This window comes from Manis javanica, chromosome 5, assembly GCF_040802235.1.
Source record: "Manis javanica isolate MJ-LG chromosome 5, MJ_LKY, whole genome shotgun sequence".
Classification (NCBI taxonomy): Eukaryota; Metazoa; Chordata; class Mammalia; order Pholidota; family Manidae; genus Manis; species Manis javanica.
In genome coordinates this window covers 137,341,255-137,362,173 of record NC_133160.1, presented here as the reverse complement: position 1 = coordinate 137,362,173, position 20,919 = coordinate 137,341,255, and the positions used below count along the sequence as shown (strand labels likewise).

The 20,919-nt window shown below is 33.1% G+C and overlaps 1 protein-coding gene across 3 annotated transcripts; it reads left to right on the top strand.

Moving 5' to 3' along the window:
- The first annotated feature begins 24 nt into the window (after window positions 1–24).
- On the top strand, window positions 25–20,919 carry GUF1 (GTP binding elongation factor GUF1). 3 transcript variants are annotated; one of them, XM_073237680.1, is made up of 17 exons: window positions 25–389; window positions 2,069–2,180; window positions 2,327–2,475; window positions 2,767–2,847; window positions 3,779–3,856; window positions 4,680–4,763; window positions 8,215–8,279; window positions 8,776–8,979; window positions 10,338–10,477; window positions 11,612–11,735; window positions 12,094–12,226; window positions 13,042–13,185; window positions 14,179–14,312; window positions 17,271–17,372; window positions 18,222–18,341; window positions 19,854–19,890; window positions 20,696–20,919. In XM_073237680.1, exons 1-17 carry the CDS (start codon window positions 234–236, stop codon window positions 20,831–20,833), a joined length of 2,001 nt encoding a protein of 666 aa, XP_073093781.1. In that variant the 5' UTR covers window positions 25–233; the 3' UTR covers window positions 20,834–20,919. The 3 variants fall into 3 exon arrangements, with proteins under 3 accessions (XP_073093781.1, XP_073093779.1, XP_073093780.1); XM_073237678.1 differs by lacking the exon at window positions 19,854–19,890 and having other exon boundaries at window positions 108–389; XM_073237679.1 differs by lacking the exons at window positions 10,338–10,477; window positions 11,612–11,735 and having other exon boundaries at window positions 110–389.

The following is a 20,919-nucleotide window of genomic DNA, read 5'->3' as shown; positions in this document are numbered from 1 at the left end:
GTCACAACTAACATATTCAGGAAACTTCCGCTTCGGTGACTCCCTTTCAACCTCGCTGGCGGCACGTTGACGTCACGGCGCCGTGTGGCGTGCGGACGTCGAGGGGCGGTACTGCGTTCGCCGAACCGCCCTTTGGGTGGCGAACCAGCGAGTCTTCCTCTCTGCCCACCCCCAGCGCGGGCCATGGCGCCGTCGCGCCTCGGGACCCTCTGCTGACGCCTCTGTTGCCCGGGATGTGGGCTCTTGCGAGTCGGGGCCGGTGGCACGGACGCACGCTCATGGCGGGGACCGCGCTTCAGGGGCTCCCCGGGTCTCTCCCAGCGCCAACTCGGCGAGCTGCCGCCCAGCCCTGGGCTCCGGACAGGCGCTGCAGCTCCGCAGCCCGCAAGGTGACCGCCCCTTTGTCTCTGATTGGCTACGTTTTAATTTGCCCTGCGTATTTGGCAGTGTGAAGGGCGGTCTGGGACTACCTGTGAACTCAGGTATCTGTTCTCTAAAGGAGACAAAGCCAAGAACCCGGGCTACGCTCGAATTTCTCAATCATCGGTGTGACCTTGGGCACGTCATTTCCTGAGTTCCCTAGTTTGTAATGTCCATAATTCATTCATTGTTTCTGCGAGGCACTGGTCTAAGCGCTCTGCATGTGTTACTTTAATTCCCAAAGCCTACTGACTAAGCTGCTTGTGTAACCTGCTTTCCTGCAATTTAACAGTCTCGTGACGTGGGCAAGCTCCAGACCTTTCTGTGGCTCGTTTTTCATTGTTGAATGAGATACTAATAAAACATCGAATGGCTCTTCGTGAGGATTTCAGAGTAAAACATTTTAGTCTGAAACCTAGAATGTGAGAAGTGCTGGATATGCCTTACCTGCTTAACTTCATTTTACGTCATTCAAAGCAAACTATTGTAATTCTGATTCTGTTCTCGTGGTTGGGAAAGGTGATGGTTCAGCAGCTCTAAAAACTACGTCGTCTGGTCAGTGTGACGACATAGTGTTTAGGCAGAAATGTGCAGTAATTGAATGCAGGTTATGAGTAACTGGAAAAATAAGACTTTACGTATAATTAACGAATTTTGCCCTCTTCCAAAATGCCTCTGGAATGTAAAATGGGCTTCGTTGTAATTTAGGGTTCTTTAAAATGGTGCAGTTCTGTATCTTTGAATTGAATGGTGGGGAAAAAAGATACAAACGGAAACAAATCAGGGTTAGTTTTTAATTTTTTTCAGATATAGTTTCACCTTTATTGTCTGCTTTGTATTGGAGCATTTGTAAAAAAGGAAACAAAGCTCATGAGTATTGGAGTATTGAACAGTGTATTATAATTTCACTTTTTTGGCTGCTGATTATGAAATACAGATTTGAATGGAAAAATAAACCGTTTGGGGTATGAAAAACAGACATTTTATTTAATACCAATTTTTAGTTTGCAGTAAGTCTCAGTGAAACATTAAAGATGTGTGCAACTAAAAGAAGTTAACGTTTCAAAATATTTCTAAATTTTAAGTAATAAAGTAAGCTTTTTTGTTTTCTTTTTTCCCAGATGTTATCTTTTCTCTCTCACTGTCTCTAGAGAAGTTTGAAGTAACAAAACTATCTAAATTAATTTCTGAAGATTTTATTAGGAGCACAGATTTTTAAATAGGCCCGACACTGGTGATTAGGTGCCTGGGGGGCAAAGAATTTCCTTTTTTCTTGCAGCTTTTCTGCAGTTTCTTGCCCCAAGTGATTTTGTTAGACCAGGTGCTCTAAGGTTGCTTAGGAATTCTAAGTATCTTACGTTCTCCATTCATGAAAATAAATTCAGTTACTCATTGACCCTTTGTGTGGTAGAATTATTATCAAGGACTTTTATTAGCTGTATGGTTGTCTTTGATAGTGAAACTGATGTATTTGATCAGTTCTTTTGTAATTAATTGCTTATAATATACATTTAGCCATATATCTTTTTATTGTCAGGATTAATATAAACTAAATGCCATAAATGAAATTATTCAATGACTTAAAAACAGTCCTTCATGTTGTACAGAATTTATACTCATAATTGTATTTTTTTCTTACCCTTTCTAGGAAAAAATTGACATGTGTAGATTCCCTGTTGAAAATATTAGAAATTTCAGTATCATTGCACATGTGGATCATGGCAAAAGTACTTTGGCAGATAGGCTGCTGGAATTAACAGGTATTTTTATTTTATCTTATATATTTAATTGATGATAATTGACTAAAAACAGCTTTTACCATACTTCTAAAAATTTTGGTTTTAATTTTATGTGTATTGTCTCTTCTAAAAGTCTATAGAAACATTAATAAGTGTTTCTACTATAGGGGCAATAGATAAAACAAAAAATAATAAGCAAGTTCTTGATAAATTGCAAGTGGAGCAAGAAAGAGGAATCACGGTGAAAGCACAGACAGCATCTCTCTTCTATAATTGTGATGGAAAGCAGTACCTTTTAAATCTCATTGATACACCAGTAAGTTTAATATTAATTTTGTCTTTATTGTTAAAGTCATCTATGTTTTATAATACTTGCATTACTAGTTGCTTGTAATACGAGTTTAGCCAAATCTTTGTTCAGTTTTTGAACTGAACATTAAGTATGTAACTTTGCTTTTTTGTTTTCTCAATGTAAATTGTTTCATAAGAATGGATTAAAAAAAACCTATTAACTTTTTATCAAGTGTAGTCAATAGATTTGCCATATGCGCCTTCCTAAAAAAATTACTGCTAACATATAGAGGCATCAATATTTTTTGTTTTTCAGGGCCATGTAGATTTTAGTTATGAAGTATCCAGGTCACTGTCTGCTTGCCAGGGTGTTTTACTTGTGGTTGATGCAAATGAGGTGTGTACTTTAATTTTATATTACATGATACACTATTTTGTTTCAAGAGGATTTCCTTAAAATGTGTTTAGGAAATTGAATTTTTGTATTTGGAAAAACTAAGATTTATTGCATTACTTAAACTAAAATCATATGCTTTGGTCTTGTTAATGTGAAGTTTTATTACGCTAAAGCATTCTGTGAAACTGATTTGTCCATCTTCCAAACATTTTAAGCTGATCAGAGGAATTACTCGACATTGTTGAAGTATGTCATTTTATACATACATCCTACCAAAAAATTTAACTTCTAGAATTTCTTAATCTGAGGCTTCAGTATCAGTTTTCAGCCGAACTTGAACATAAATCTTTATTTTTGAGGTAATTTTGGTTAATTTTTAAGATGATAATTTGGAAAGTGTTAGATTTAAAGAAACATTTCAATAAATTACCAAGTTTTTTGCGGTATAAACATAACCATAAAAACATACTCAGATTATGATATGAGATCTATGATATATTATTTTAAAAAGCTTTTGATATATTTCAGTGTCTCACAAACTTCATTCAAAAGCCAAAGATATTTTTTGGGTTTTGAATGAAGTTTTTCAGCTTCCCTGATTCTGTCAGAGAAAATCAGTCTTTATTTCATACACACAGTAGTTCAGGGTTTTATAAACTGCCTCGCAGGACTTGTCCTTTGGAAAGCTTTGACAGCCTTGAGGGTCCTTGTTTCACCTTTGCGTCTCCAATGCCTAATACAGTGCCCTCCAGTGGAAGTTTTCTAAACTGAAAGAAATTCTTACGGAATGATCCAGAGGCATAGAAGTATGATACCATAGTTTGCCATACACCTCTATTTTTGATGAATATATGTATAATGGTCTCAATTACAATGTTTGTGATAGATGGTAGAATGATCATCTCACAATTTTGTGTCTTGATATTTCCAGGGTATTCAAGCCCAGACTGTAGCTAATTTCTTCCTTGCCTTCGAAGCGCAGCTATATGTAATTCCAGTTATAAACAAGGTAATTACAGTGAGGCAGCAATGCTGTTTATTATTTTACTTTCGCAAAACAAGTTTAGTGTTTGAATATCAAGTGTGCTATAGTTTATATGGGGAATCTTCAACTATTTAGTAAGTATACTGGTGGGCTTTATTTCTTTACTGCATGTGGTAGAACTGTAACTGAAGCTTCTGTATACCCTTGTATTCAATTGAGAAGATAGTCTCCCTGTCTTCCTATTCCTATGGAGTAATGGAAGGCTGTTTCTGTAGGAAGGGGATACATGTGAGGCAACCAAAATATCGCTGTTACGCTAAACTATGTATAGGGGAAAAAAGAGTTTATGTTCTATGAGGAAATGATATCACATGAAATAGATCAGTGCAAAACTGAGCACTATTTATAATCCTTCACTTTTATATTTTAGAATTAATACATTAAAATCTTAATTTAAAAATCTACATTGTGTTGTTATATTTTTTGATTTTAGAATTAATTTTAAAAGAAGCAAGTTTGGCCATATATAAGACATTTTGTTTTCATAAGTTATCTAACTTATAAAATCAGTTTACATGATGTTAACTGATAAATTGTTAATGACCTCTTTTACTGTCTTGAGTAGCTATCTGCAATTTTTGCATATTCTGCTGTCTGCCCTCTATTTTTAAGTGGCTATACTTGTTAAAATTGCATTGCCTAATCATCTAGATTATTTTAATAATTTTGAAAAAAGAGTAGAGTGGTCAGTTAGGTTACAGGTACGCTTTTAACTATCTCCAAATGCTATTAATGTGGAATAATAACATTGTATTTATATTAAGACATAATGGATTTATTTTTTAAGATAGATCTGAAGAATGCTGATCCTGAAAGGGTTGAAAAACAAATTGAAAAAGTGTTTGATATTCCAAGTGCTGAATGTATTAAGGTAAAGTGTGCCTTTTCTTGAAGACTTGTTTATACTTTACAAAATATCAGGTATTGGCCACAGTGAAAATTCATAGTATTTTACTATCATTATATAATGTTTTTATAGTTTATAAAGTTTTTACTAATATTTCAGTTAATCCCTACCCAAAATCCTTATTATATAGTTAGGTCATATAGGAATTATTCTTATGATATAGTTCAAAGAATTAAGTCTCAGAGATTTTATGACTCTCTCCAGATTACAGATCTAGTTGGCTACCATGCCAGGACTAAAACTTGGGTGGCCTGCTATGCACTGTGGTATTATTTCCTGTATGCCAATTTCCCTCTGTGGACATCTTTTTTTTTGAAGAGAAGTTCAAACTAATTTCAAGGCATTTGTTTGTATCATTCTTGGAACTGAGAAGAGCTTTTATGAAAGAGCTAGCTCTAGTAATAATCTTAGGAAACCATAGATTTTGTCCATATCACAGTTGATACTTTTTAAAATTCAGATTCTTAAATTTACCTTTGAAATGATGGCTTGGGTGTTGAATAGCCAAAACCAAACTGTGCTGCTATACTGTATGCTTGTGTTGTAATTATGTCAAGGCAAAAATATAATGTTTAGTTTCTACTTTCAATCTCATTTGTTTTTTGAAAAAGCAGGTTTCAGATGATGAATTTTTTGTTGTTGTTTAGCCTTACCACATGGATTATTATATACAGTATGGTAGTAACCGAAAAAGCAGTTTTTTCTTCTTCTTGGAGATGGTTTCACATGGAATTTAATAGTTTTTATCATAAGCCACTTATGATAGAGGGAGACTAGAAAGTGATTGAACAGAATGATTGTAAGAAGTGGGCCTTAGAGTCTCAGCTGGAAAAGAAGGGGCCAGGGTGCTAATGGATAATGAAAAAAAATAGTCCATTCAGTGGTTTCATATTATAAATAGAATTTAATAAAAACTTGAATTTGTTACAAGGCAGTCCTGGAATTATGGTTTCATGACTTGGATTGTGAGACATTAAAGTATAATTAGCTATTCTGATAGTAATTCTGATAGTAATACAGCTTTATAAAATTCATTCAGATGCTTATTTGGTATGTGCTACTGAGGGGCACAAAAGTGAACAGGACAGATAAGACCCCCATCTCACTGTGTTGTATTTTGCTTAGAGATGCAGTCACTAAAGAAAGAAGTAAACATAGTAATTATTGATGAGACAGATGTTATCAAGGTAATTCATTCAATAAATTGTATTGTTCCAGGTATAATACCATATTTAACAGTGGAAAAATAGTTTTTTCTCAGAGAGATGCTGTGAGAGTAATTCGGGGAAGGCCTCCATAATGAGCTGAGACCTGAAGAAATGTGTTGGGAGATATGCATTCCAGGAAGAGAAAAGAGCAGGTGGGAAGGCTTAGAGTGTTTGTCAGGGATTGGATACGTAAGGAACAGAAAGGAGGCAAATTAGATAAAATGGCTTTGTAGGTGTAGGCAGGAGTCAAGAATTATATTAAGTTAATGAAAGGATTTTAAAGCAAGAGAGGAAAATAAACTGATCATTCAGGTTGCCTTGTAGAGAAAGGGTTAGAAAAGAATAAGAAGAGATATGAAGAAACCAGCTTGCGGTAATAGCTCAGGTGCAAAATGGTGATGGCTAGATATGTGATGGTTGTGTTAGATAAGTGGGAAAATTTGATGTATATGTTGTTGATAGAACAGATTTGCTAGTAGGTTACATGTAAGGAAATGAAATAAAGAGAAGAATCAAGGACATTTGGCGGTTTGAGCAACTATTTGAATACACATATTTCCTGTTATGAAGAGGATTTGGAGAGAAACAGGTACAGGGGAAAATAAAAAGCTCTGTTTTGGACATAGTGGGTTTGAAATGTCTGTTAGATAAGTTGAGGTATTGCATAAATCTTCAATTCAGGCATTCGTAAAGAGAGATAGATTTAGGAGTCATTAGCATTTGTATTGTATTGAGGCCATGGAAATGGATGCAGTTTCCTAGGAATAAAGTGTAGGTAGAGAAGAGGTCCTAGAAGCCAGGCTGTGTTATTGTCAGTTTTTAGAGTGTTATGAGTAAGAATTTGAGAAGTATTAGAGAAAGTAGGATTTAGAATAGAAGTATAGAAAGATTAAGTTTTCAGACAAGTGGGAATAATTCTCAGATTGTAAGGAGAGATGGTAAACAGGTTGTGGGTAGAGTTGCAGATAGATTGGTGTATTTGGATATGGGAGTTCTTGATGTGCTTTAAAAGGAATGTGGTATGAAATTCCTTACTGAATGGTAATGTGAGTTTCTGGAGAATGTGTTCTGGGATTGCCAGAAAGTGTTAACTGTACATTGAGATCTGCAGTCATGAATTCACATGAAACCAACCAGACCAGTAGCTTAGTTCTTCTCCAGTAATGTTAACTGCTCTGATTATAGGCAAAGAAACGGCACATAGGTGGATGCAGTCACACAGTTGAGGTTTTACCAGCCACTTATGATAGGGGGAGACTAGAAAGTGATTGAACAGAATGATTGTAAGAAGTGGGCCTTGGAGTCTCAGCTGGAAAAGAAGGGGGCAGGGTGCTAATGGATAATGAAAAAAAGTAGTCCATTTAGTGGTTTATAGGTTATGATTATAAAAGAATTTTGCCAAGAAATATTGTATACTGGAGTCTAGAGTGGTGCTTCTCATTTAGGGATAGTTTTGATCCCCGGAAACATTAGGCAGTTCCTGGACACACCGAGTTGGTGGGTGCTCCTAACATCTTGTGAGTAGGTGAGATCTATGAATGCTGGTAAACATCCATAATTGACAGAACAGCCCCCAAAGAATTACCCAACCTAAAATGCCGTTAGTGCTGAATTGAGAAACCTGGATCTAGAAGGAGTTTGAAGGTAAAAGGCAGTTTTTCAGGGAAATGGGCTTTCAAAGATTTCAGAGACTATCCAATTATTGGCGCTGACAAAACTCAGTCATGCATATATGTTGAGTATTTTGCCTTGCTTATTCAGTGTGAGATCAATAGTAATAACTTTCCTTAGAGTTATCTGTATGCCATCCACATATAGGGTTTATTCTGTGCACCAGCAGCCTTGAGATTAGGCAAAATATGAATAATCATTTATCAGATGAGGAAACTTGAAGCTCAAAGAAATATGTATTGGTGAAAGTCACACATTCCATGGAGAGTTGTGATTGTTACTCAGATTTTTTTAAACTTCCATCCACTGTTCTTTCAATGCCATTATCACCATGCTTTGTAATATAATGCAAGAACCATAGAGTCACTTAGCCTTAATGGAAGGACATTTGTCAGTATACTGTATGCTTGTACTTCCTTTTACTGTGTACTTTAAACAAATTGGTAATTGTTAGAATTCTTTCTTTTTTTTCTGATCATAAAACTCAGTCACCAGGATAGAAAAAAAGAATCTTAACTTTAAATGCTTATTTTTAGATTTCTGCTAAACTTGGAACAAATATTGAAAGCGTTCTTCAGGCAGTCATCCAAAGAATACCACCGTAAGTATTTTTCTATTTTTACCCTGTTTACTTAACTTCAATAGTACAAAAACTATTGGTTTGATCTGTTATTTTAGATGAGACCCTTCCTGTTGTCAGTGAGATTTTTAAATTTATTTTTAGTAATGTATGGAAGGCAAATATAGTACAGAAAAAAGAAAAACAACGATGAAGAAAATCTCTTCTTCATCATTATAATAAAGAGACCCGAATATACATTGACAGTTACTGTTCTTCACTTTAATATTGAACAAATACATTTCATCAGTTTATAAGTAATTTTAAAACACGTATTTGTTTTAAATGGTGCTGAATTAAAACTAATACAAAAATGGCATTATACCTTATTTTATAAGAAGATTCTTTTATTTTGGCTGTCTATTATTTATCTTTTCCAGGTACTAGAATGAATTAAGCATAGTATTTGAGTTAAAAATAGGCATTTTATTAAGATTTTAATTTATTATGTGTGTATTTATTTACTTATTTTTAATAGTCCTAAAGTGCATCGCAAAAATCCCCTGAGAGCTTTGGTGTTTGACTCCACATTTGATCAGTATAGGGGTGTGATAGCCAATGTAGCGTTATTTGATGGAATGGTTTCCAAAGGAGATAAAATTGCATCTGCACATACTCAAAAGACATACGAAGTTAATGAAGTAGGAATTCTGAATCCGAATGAGCAGCCAACTCATAAACTGTAAGTAATCTGCATTAGTAATTAAAAAACACTTGTATATGTTTATATCTTTTGCCTTGCTTAACTTGGTATATTTAGAATGATCCCAGTTTGGCAACTCAGAAAAAAACAAAACCTAATTATTTAATGCAACTAAATAATGAATGCTCTTCCAGAAGGAATCTCATGCGGGAAGGACAGTAGGTTTGATATATTTTCATTCCTGATTAGTCATGACTGATTTTATGATCCAGTGTAGACTGGATCCTATATTGATGTTTTTGATGAGACAGTGAAAGAGATAGTTCCCTCACCCATATCCTTATCCATATTGGCTATCAATTTTGATATTTAATTTTCTTATGTTTTCAACATAAAAATAGTGAAGAAAATTTGATAATTCTTTTCTTTAGTGTGGAATTTGTGGTAAAACTTTTGATTAACTAGAATTCATGGCATATGGGGTTAGCAAAGCTAACTTGGAAAAACTGAGCTCTGATTTCACTTACAAATATTTGCCTGCCTACGCCATCAGAGCTCCAGGTAATGATGAGATAAATCACCTTGGGCACATAGATGGACCTAAAGTCTTTGTTTCTTCATCTGTAAAAATTAGGATATTGAACCAGGTGACTAATAGAGGTCTCATTTGATAGTCTAATGTTGTATATCTAAAACCACCACTGTTTTGCTCATTACTTTTCTTATTGAGAGTTATAAGTTCTATTTTTAATTTTGCTTAAGTATTTCCAAAATCTGTCTATATTCTGCCTTGTGTGTCAGTATATTGACCATTACTGTATCTTCAGCTAAGATTCTTATACCTCATCCTAAATGTAAATTAGTTATCATGTAGGAAATTTGCTTTTCTTAAAAAAAAGAAAAAAAAGTAAGCTGAATATCAGACCTCTTGGGATTTGTTCTTTTCCTGAAAGAGGGAATATCAAATAGATGTCAAGTTTGTTGAAAGTTCACATTCTTCTGCTTGGTTGAAAAAGTATCTTTTTTTCTTTTTTAAAACATTTGTTTTATAATACAATTCAGAAGTGAAATAGTGTTTTACATTACATGTTCTGTGTTTCTGCACTTGCAGTTTCACTATGTTTACATTATATTTTAAAAGCTGTTGCTTAGTAAGTAAAGGGCAGGGACATGAAGAAGGCCTTAGGCTTGTGTTGCAAAAGTCTTGGTAACAGATTTTAAGGCATCATATGTTCTTTTGCTGACAGTCCTTAGAGTTAAAAATTGATACATTGTACTTTCAGTTTGATGAGGTTTTGTTTGGAAAGCGTGATCGTTTCCTGGAAACATAGAGCTCATTGTGAGTATGCATTGAAACGTTAAAGCAGTAAATATTTCCATATAATAATTTTATTTAGATATGCAGGACAGGTGGGCTATCTGATTGCTGGGATGAAAGACGTCACTGAAGCACAAATAGGAGATACATTATTTTTACATAAACAACCAGTGGAGCCCTTGCCTGGGTTTAAATCAGCGAAACCAATGGTATTTGCAGGTGAGGAGCTCACAAGTTCAAATAAGGGCCAGTTTATTCTGTAATTTGAAATAAAAAGTACTAGAAATACTTAGGTTAAATAACAGCTAATTACAGGGTAGTCTCTTTTAATATTTTTTGTGTGCTATTTACATGTCAGTTAATTTCATACTTACGATGAAACTTTATGTTGGATGATATTTCCTAAATATTTTTTTGGACTTCTTAAGAAATAAGCTCTTTAGAAGTAAGTTCTTTGACATATAGAAGAGTATAGTAATATGAATTTCTTTCTTGGTTTCCTAGAGAGTAGGTCATTACAGTTGAAATATTTTTCTAAATGGGATGTTTTTATTCCTGATTATCAGTGGACTTACTCTGAGTGCTTTCCTCTGCCCTTGTATTATACTATTGTAGTATAACATTGTTAACCTCACATATGTATAACTTCACAACCTTTTACTCCTGTGTGGTGTTACAGACATTTGAAAAAGGAAGGCTCATCAACTTACTCTGTGCCAGCCCTTGTCTTTCTCCCCTTAGTGTCTCTCATTGGGAGTTACGAACTTTGTTTACCCCTGTATTTAGGCACTCAGTCATTTGGATTTTGGAAGACTTGAGAGGTGAGGACTTGAGGTATCAGATGAAAGAGAATCTGATGAATCAATAACATCACAGGTTTTGTCAGTAAATTGGAAAACAAAATTTATCTTTGATTTTAATAGGTTATCTGCTCCAGAAGATTAAGCACTGAGTATAGTTACATTTTCATTCCTGTCTTTTTTTACTAATGGAGTTTCATTGGTAGTTGTAGAATGTCTTCTACTTTTGTTTCTTGAAATAACACAATATATTTTTCTAGTAGGCCTTATTCCCATGGTTCTTTTTTTTACCTGTACTTCTGCAAAAGCATAAAAACATCACTTAGAGTGTGAATCCATTTGTAAGTTCATTAAGGCTGTGAAACTGCAAGGTCTTTCATGAAGCCAACGTAACTTAGTATTCATAGTTTTTTAGTCAGTCAATGTTTTGGCTAACAAAATATAGGAAAGTAAATTAAAAGCTAAATGATTAATTTTGATCTTAGAAGTACTGCATATGTAATTCTCAAGTTAGCTTTTCATATGTGCTAATTAGAAATCATTGTGTCTTCAGGAATGTACCCTGTAGACCAGTCTGAATATAATAACCTGAAGAGTGCTATAGAAAAACTGACTTTAAATGATTCCAGTGTGACAGTTCATCGGGATAGTAGCCTTGCCTTAGGTGCTGGCTGGAGGTAAGAGTCAGTTACATTGTAGGGTTCTTTTTTATTGAAAAGTAAAGTTTACATGGTTTATTGTTCTTGAACATTTTTGAAGGCAAGTTCGTACTAGTGTAAAGGGAATTAAAACAATGAATGTTTGCCTATTTCGCACTGTAGATTCATATTCTATGGGTAAGTCTTATAGAGATTTTAAGTAGAATCCCAATAGAAATTCTGAATCTCATCTAATGAAGTTATACTAACATTATGATGGTAATTGCTTGAATGACTTCTGATTCTGTCTCTCCCCCAGAAAGTAACAATGTATTCACCAAAGAAAATAGAGCCCATGGGACATAAACATTTTGGAGTTTGGCTTTTTCTTCCCCAGGTTGGGATTTCTTGGACTTTTGCATATGGAAGTTTTCAACCAGCGACTAGAGCAAGAATTTAATGCTTCTGTTATTTTGACAACCCCCACTGTTCCTTATAAAGCTGTTCTTTCATCAGCAAAGTTAATAAAGGTATAGTTGTGACCGCATACGAGGGAAAACTAAATAAATAAATGTGTGTGTAATGAGGATGCAGAATGCAAGAGAAACTTTTTAGTACACCATTAGCTGACTAGCTATTAAAATGAAATACTTCTTGATTAGTAGCAGTAAAAATTGAATTACCTTACGACTAATGGTTGAGAAGCTATTTGAGATCCAATTTATGCAGTATTTTTCTTAATCTGATAAAACCACACATTGTCAATACTAGTCTGTTACTGAGGGTAAAAAATACAATAAACAATGAAAATGCTGTTCTAAATCCAGTACCAAAATGAATATGATTTTGGTCATAAGTAGTTTATCTTAAGAAAAATGAAGCATTCATTCCAACCTGTCTGTAGGAAATTTTAGATTTCAAGTTAATGACAGAAATATATGTATTCTAAGTGGCAATCTATTCATTTTAAACACATATTAACTTTGGCACATTTAAATATTTTTCAACAAAATTAACTTATGAAACTATAAGGCCTTATAAAATGTAGATTAAAATGTATTCTTACATCATACTTACTCTAAATGGTACAGAAATGTGTTCACCAAATGTCAATAACAGAATGGATTACTTAGTAATAACTGTTACTCATATTAAGTGATCAGTTGGAGGGTTTTTTTTAACCTAAAGCATGTTAATGAGGTCATCTAATCTTTAGGAGTCCTTTTGTTTTTATTAGTCCCAACAAATTCAGTAACAAAATAAGTTCTAACATACATTACATATTAAAAGCAAATTTAAAAATGGTAATTATTAAGATTTCTTTGGTAATATTTGTTATTTTTAGGAATATAGAGAAAAGGAAATTACAGTCATCAATCCTGCACAATTCCCTGATAAATCAAAAGTAACAGAATATTTGGAGCCAGTTGTTTTAGGCACCATTATTACACCAGATGAATATACTGGAAAAATAATGATGCTTTGCCAGGTAAATATATAATACCATTTAATATAAAATGAAATTTTAGTCCTCTTAAACAGTGGTTTTGAAAGCTCTGGTTTTGAAAGATTTCTCTGTGTAAAGCACATTGAATTTATAAGAAACTTTCATGAAGATCTGTATATACATATATATATATATGCATAAAATGTGTGTGTGTGTATATATATATGTACACACACATATATATGTATGTATAAATATTTATGCATGGAGATATAAATACATATACTTCCACAATTATTTTTATTTTAAATAAAAATAGCCAGAATTTTGGTTATCTGTATTAATCTACAAAATTGATGTTTTAGCCCAAAGAAATTTGATGTTTTTATCCTCAATAGCTTAAGTATCATTCCTTTTAGCTCTTTTGAGTGCTTGATGTTGAGTATAGTTTGAAATATAATTATAATACTCCAGATACCTTTGATTGGAAGGTATTCCCCATTTTGATTAAGTTTTTGCCAAATTATAATAAATGATTTAATCTATACATTATAGTCCTCAAATATAACCTATTTGAAATAGTCTGACATACATTGGAAAGAACTCTCAAATGGTTACTAATGGACTTGAATTTTGATTCTGTTATCACAAAGCAAATTATAACTTTGGCCAGTCACTTAATTTCTCTAGACCTTAGTTTGTTTATTTGTAAAACAGGAAAGTAGAACTTTGTAGTTATATTTGGTTTATTGTTAAATGAAATACTGTATAATTAAAAAGATAAAATATTAAAGAGTAAGGATTAAAAGCTTTGATAATATATTGTAAGTGAAATGCAAAGTAGTTTTCCCTGTATTATGAGTATTGCTCACAAGTTTTTACTAGACCCTTAAAGAAAAAATCCTTCATTTCACCTACTCTTAGGATTTTAAGGAAATTTTGTAAGTTGATAGTTAACACTGTCTATATTTGTTATAAATCTTATTTGAACAGGTTATCACTAAACATATTTTTTTCTTCCCTAAAAAATTTTAGGCTAGAAGAGCAATTCAAAAGGATATGATGTTTATTGATCAAAATAGAGTTATGCTTAAATATCTCTTCCCTTTGAATGAAATTGTGGTAGATTTTTATGATTCTTTGAAATCCCTGTCTTCTGGATATGCCAGGTAAAAATATAATGGTAAACTCAGACACCTAGACAGTTTTTGAAATATTGGCCAACATGAGTATACTGATACTCCACTTACTTATCTCAACTCTCTTGAAGATAGTTGAGAAACATTCTAAAGTTAGAAAGGTTTGGAGCCTGTAAGTGTTAGAGTCCTTGTAATTTGTTTATGAAAGAAGAGTTCCCCATCAAACTATTACTCATCTTGTAATGAAAAAAGTGTAGTGCCCCTTCATGGAAAGAGTTTTGCTCCTCTGTTGATTAAGAATTACGCACAGAGTATAACAAAGCAAAACTAAAAGAACAAAACAGCAGCAGACTCACTCCAAGAAGGGACCAGAGGTTAGAAAGCAAAGGGGTTGGGGAGGGAGGAAGAAGGGGATTAAGCAGCATTATGATAAACATACATGATGTAGGGGGGTCACAGGGAAAGCAGTGTAGCACAGAGAAGACAAGTAGTGACTCCAGCATCTTATTATACTGATGGACAGTGACTGCAATGGGGTATGGGGCTGGGGGGTGGGGGGACTTGATAATATGGGTGAATACTGTAACCGCAATGTTGCTCATGTGAAACCTATGTAAGACTGTATATCAGTGATTCCTTAATAAAAAAAAAAGAGCTACACATAATCTCAAAAAGCTACTGTGACCTCAGTGGTACTTTTAAAATGTATTAGTATATTAATGTAATCGTAGGAACATCTGTATACATTTGGATTATAGAGGTATATAATTAGTTTAAAAATGCTAGGTGTGCCCCTGTATTTGTGAACACTTTAATAACTTGGTTTTCCCAGGAATAAGTGGTCATGTTACAAAAACCATTCTTTTATCCCATAGAAGTACATGTAATTACAGCCTGATAAAAATGAAAGAAGAGTTAATGTACAAGTACCAAATAAAGAACTCAGTGCATAGCATTTGAGTAGCATTTTTTTGGAGTGGGGAACAGATAACTCTAGATGCCCTTTGTTCCCTAGAATTTTATATTACTAGAAAGCATATACTAGAGTTTAAAGGAAATACAGAACATACTGGAGGAGTAGAGGGAAAAATGAATATTCACATTTGTTAAAATATGTGTGCACAGAGATATGCATATTTAAAATTAACATCCGAAGAAAAATTCCATTGTTCAGAGAACATGCTACTGTGACTTGGAAGTTTAGCTTTTGAAATGGGCTTTTCAGTGAAGAGAGCATAACTCTTGATGCAAAGGAATCTTCTTTATGTCCATTTGTATTGAGAATTTATTTTTTCTACTTCATCACCCATTTTTTGTTTTCTGTGTCTCCTTTCACACAAGACCTGGAGCAAATAGTAGCAGTGGAATCTAAAATTATTGCAGTTGAAAGAATGATTACTAAGCTAATGTTTATAAACATTTTAACAAGCCTGTCAATTGTATTTTGCATTTGGGTACAACTCTAAACTAAGTGGTCTTAAAATCTTTTAGCTTAAAAACTTAAATTTCAGATTAATTGAGAGAACATGGTTTCTTTTGAATATCTTAAAAATAAAATAATTTCAGCTTCAAAACCTAAGGTAATTCTATGTTTAAGATGTATCTTTTTCATAGTCAATTTCTAACTTAAAAATTCATCATAGTCTGTGGCCTTCTAGCCTAGGCCATAGACTGCTCATGAATTGAGATCTGAAACAGTCTCTGTGGCAAATATCTACTGCAGCTGAGTAAGAAGTGGGATTTCTTTGTTGCGTAAAGACTGTAGTGAGGCTGTATCTGATACTTAACCTAACAAAGCTCTTTGCCCTTAGCCGCCTAGTAGCCTTTTGGAGTTCTAAGTGTGATTCCCGCATGCTAAGGGTACACTAGAATACCTGTGTTTTGCATAGAGGTTATGTTTCCACTGTTACCTTGGAAACACATTTGTATACTGGCTTCCTTTGAAACATGAATTAAGAAATTCTAAAGTTTTGGAACACAGAACATTAAAAGTGTAAACAAGGTGCAAGTTAGGGACTATGTCTCATCTCTTTTTATTCTGCATAGTATTTAACATACTCTCTTTCATATAATAAATGCTTAATGATGTTTGTTAAAGAAAGAAAGGATTTTAACAGCAAGTCAGGCAGTAATCTGGCTTTAGAGAGTATTAGTATCATCTTACATCCTTCTTGCTGAAAATCCTTAGAAACCAAACATAATTGCAACTCTAGGTTCCAGTTTGTTTTCAAATTAAGATATAGGTGAACATGTTCTTGTCTATAATTGGAAAGGTATGCAAGCATAGAAATTTTATTTCTCATTAGACTTCAGTTTGGAAGTTAAACCTATCTGTTTTGATTAGCATTGTTAAGTTTGACCACATTGTTAATAGTAATGGCTGATACGAAGTGCCTGTATGTGCTAGGCTAGTCTATGTTCTACACACTTTGTACTAGGCACTGTGCAAGTGTATTGCATGTATTAACTCATTTCATCCTTAGAAAAGCCCTATAAAGGTTCAAACTGAAGAGCCATGTACAAAATCCAGTAGTCTCATTTTTAATGACTGTTTTTCAGTGTCATAGCATTTATTTAACTTGTAATAGAAAACTAAACAGAAATCCAACTTATGAACTGAGAATGAACTATAAGTGTATACTGTTGTCTACGGCTAGGCAGCTGCAGGGAAGGAACATTGGGAAAAAGGTGGCATTTTCCTTCAGTGTTCTGTTTTCCTGAATTTAGCTCACCAGTTTGTTTTCCTTCACCCTGCAGAATTATCCCCCTTGCTTTTGCCTCTCATTACGTAAGTGTAAAAAGATGAGAAAGTTTGTTCCTTACTCTGATTATTTAGATTCATTCATCTGAAATGTATATATAATATTTTGATGGAAAGATCATTTTGGGGGGGATATGAGAGGAGGGTAGAAAAAAGATGTCTTAAAAAGAAAATAATATCTCTTGGAAAATATAATATTTATCACTTGGACTTTTTTTTCTTACTAGTTTTGATTACGAAGATGCAGGATATCAGACTGCAGAACTTGTGAAAATGGATATTCTACTAAATGGAAATACTGTAGAGGAGCTAGTAACTGTTGTACACAAGTAAGTTGGAATGAAACTAATCATGGAATGCAAAAAAACCACTTTTGATATGTTTTTATTTAATTATTGGTTGCTCATTTTATTTGACAGTTACATTTTGAGCACATAAAGGTGGTTAATTTTATTTTCCTGTACTATTTTTTCCTTCCATTCACTTTCCATGCTTCTCTTTCCAAATTGTTAAATACAAACAGAGAATAGAATCATGATACCCACAAAGAACAGTGTCATGGAAGGAAATGTTTCCCTTACCAAGTAAGACAAAGTAAAGGACAGTGTTTTTTTTTAAATTTTATGATAGATGTAGAATTGAGAACAAAAGATTTTTATCTTCATAAAAAAATTTACAATAATGAGAATGAAATACCCCACATGTTCAAAAAATAGCAGATTGATTAAAATACATTATGGAGCACCTGTGTAATAATCTATTATTTTGAGCCACTAAGATTATGACATAAAAATGTCTGTTAAAAAGGAAGAGTATATATATACACTGAATCCAAACTCGAATAAACAAAAATAAATATATATGCAGAAATATAATAGAAGGATATATGTTTACCAAAACAGTGTAAAATGTTTTAACACTGGTTTCCAATGATTGAGGGGTAGGGCATCAAAAATGGTTTTTGTTCTCTGTTTTCCTAGATGATCTGTAGTAGAATATGTTATTTTTGCAATTAGAAGTCATGATTTACAGCGGAAACAATGTTTATGACAAGGGAGTTCCAATTGAACCTCCTTAAGAAGTCACCTTTACATTGATTATGCATATGGATGACAAAGCTACTTTAAATATTTTTCTTCCATAGGATATTAAATAGCTATATTTTCTCTCTCTCTCAGAGACAAAGCACACTCTGTTGGCAAAGCCATATGTGAACGTCTGAGGGATTCTCTTCCTAGACAGCTGTTTGAGATAGCAATTCAGGCTGCTATTGGAAGTAAAATCATTGCAAGAGAAACGTGAGTTGAGATTCATTTTTGTTCCCAGGGTGGTTTTAGAAATGACATACCTAGAAAATGAAAGAATACTGAAAAGTTTTAAGATTGGCCTAAGCTTTATTCCTACTTGTAGAAACACAAATTTGATTCTTAATTCCACTTGAAGTGATTGCTGTTGATTCGAATTACTTACATAACATGTTGTGTGTCACTATTTATAATTATTAATATAATGTGTATATCCACTCATTTCATTGAATAACTACTGAATTTTCTGGGTAAGGAACTTCTGTAAAGCTTTTGTGGTTTTATCCCTTCAAGTAGTTTGTAAGCTAATAGTAACTGAAATTAAAAAGGTTTTAGAAATATCTTTCCAGAAGACAAAACTAAATTATGATTTTTACTTGAAGCATTTAGTATAATTCCCTCAGAGCTCACCAGGTTTGTTGATCAGAGAGGAGCACTAACACCATGTTGAGTTTCATATTCTGGAAGATATGTAGTAGATCTGGAAGATAATTTGTGTAGGAAACTAATAGTCTTTTTCATAGTATGTGAAATATGAATCAAAACAATGAATAAATTGTTCTACTGGGTAACATAAGTACAGGAAGTATCTTGCAGTGTTTCTCATTTCCTTTCCTTGATGATCTTAAAACTTCTGGGAAATCAGAAGTCTTTCCTCAGTTGGAAATTGCTGTTGAGTTGTCATTTACCCCAAACCTAATGTATCAGTAGTTGGTGAAATAGAACCATCATTTACACCTTTATTTGTAATGGATTACATTTTCTAATACCATTATAATTTACTTATTTTGTGTTTTATGAATACCCAGAGATTAGGCAGGTGGAGTAGATAACCAGAGAATCTACTGGGAAGTCCAATTTAAAATACTTGGCAAATAATCATTCTAATGTGTGTATTGAGGTAGAGACTTTGTTTTTTAAAGAAAAACAGATTTTTAGGCTGTTTTATAGAAGATATTAAAATGGAGCCTTTTTCAAATTTCTGATCCTCTAAACTTCAGAAACATAGGTTATTTTATAACTTGCTTGAATGGATTTATTAAACTTAGTTTATCCTGTAAAATGGTTTTATAAAAGTAATATAATGTTCTTTGTATTGATAATCACTCAACCCACATTCAGTAGAGTGAGTAGTGAGGTACTAATAACCATTTTAATTAAGTTTTTTTTATGTAATGATAGTAGTATATCTAGGCTGAGTCAGAAATGATCTTATGTAACTTTTGTAACCAAGGTTGAATTTGCCCTAATCAGGACTACCCATAAGACTTGACTTTATTCTTAATAAATTTATGTTGATACTTATGTTGAATTCATTTTCTGTTTTATCCCAAATACATGAAAATAGATACAAAAGCATTTGAGCTAATTATTTACTTACGGCAATTTTTCTTAGGTATGACATAATGATTTAAATCTTTGGTAAGGGTGAGATGTTTTTGAAAATAAAGTACTTTTAAAAAGTTAATGAAGTTGCATGCTTATATAAAATATTCTCTTTTACAGTGTGAAAGCCTATAGGAAAAATGTTTTGGCAAAATGTGTACGTATCTACCTGTATTCTACTTGGATAATATATCTAGTTTATGAGTTTAGAATTCAAAGGAGGTATAGTTTCCATTGTTGATTTTTTTAATGCCCTTTGTTTCATTTCCAAGTTTTCTTTTTTGAATCTCAGCTTGACTATAAGTATATCCATTTTGATAATATTTTAAATATTTTTCCATCTTATTTATAAAAATATCTTAATATGCAATATTATCTAAGAGTAATTTTATAACAGGATAATTTTATAACAGGATCAGGATAATGTTTTGTTTTTTATAAGGAAAGATTTTGAAGTCTCTGGCTATCTTACAGTGGAAAGAGTATGGGAATTGAAATCCATCTCTCCTATATTCCTTTGCTGCATTTGCTGTTTCATCTGCTAAAGTATTAACTCAGTTGTTATGAGAATTGAATGATGACTGCTTTTTTTAAAACTTTACCATAAGGACTGGTGCATTTATGCCTGTGGGTTTCTATTTTAAACTATAGCTACATAATCCAGAATTTCAAGCCTTGAATCAGTAAGGTGATTGATAATTTCTCAATTACATGTGTAATGCAGAACTGGGTTTCCATGGTGATCTTTATCCAAAAAAATAAAAGATAAATGAAGTCTTACATTCTTTGAGGAGGTAGAAAAATTAGGATTTGCTAGGAAGGGGCTAAGAGAGGTAATGGCAGATGTCTACCTCATGGATATTAATTATAAGGTTATTGTAATTGGCTTGATGTCTCTATGTAATTGTATGATTATTTTTCTGTAGTGATTTAAACTTCCAATTAAAAAAAATTTTTTTCAGTATGGTGGTGATATTACCCGAAAAATGAAGCTTTTGAAGAGACAAGCAGAAGGAAAGAAAAAACTGAGGAAAGTTGGCAATGTTGAAGTCCCAAAAGATGCTTTTATAAAAGTTCTGAAAACACAACCTGATAAATAACTGATGGGAATATGTAATATTTTTTATAAACTAAAAATTATGTATCCTTTTTCTTAATTAATAAAATGTTGGTAACAGGATGAAAA

Bases quoted from the DNA above. Each gene is read 5' to 3' on its own strand.
- GUF1 (XM_073237680.1), top strand. From the start codon at position 234: ATGTGGGCTCTTGCGAGTCGGGGCCGGTGGCACGGACGCACGCTCATG. The intron at 2,848-3,778 runs GTGTGTACTTTA...TGATATTTCCAG, and splicing joins TTGTGGTTGATGCAAATGAG to GGTATTCAAGCCCAGACTGT. The intron at 18,342-19,853 runs GTGAGTTGAGAT...TCTCTTTTACAG, and splicing joins AAAATCATTGCAAGAGAAAC to TGTGAAAGCCTATAGGAAAA.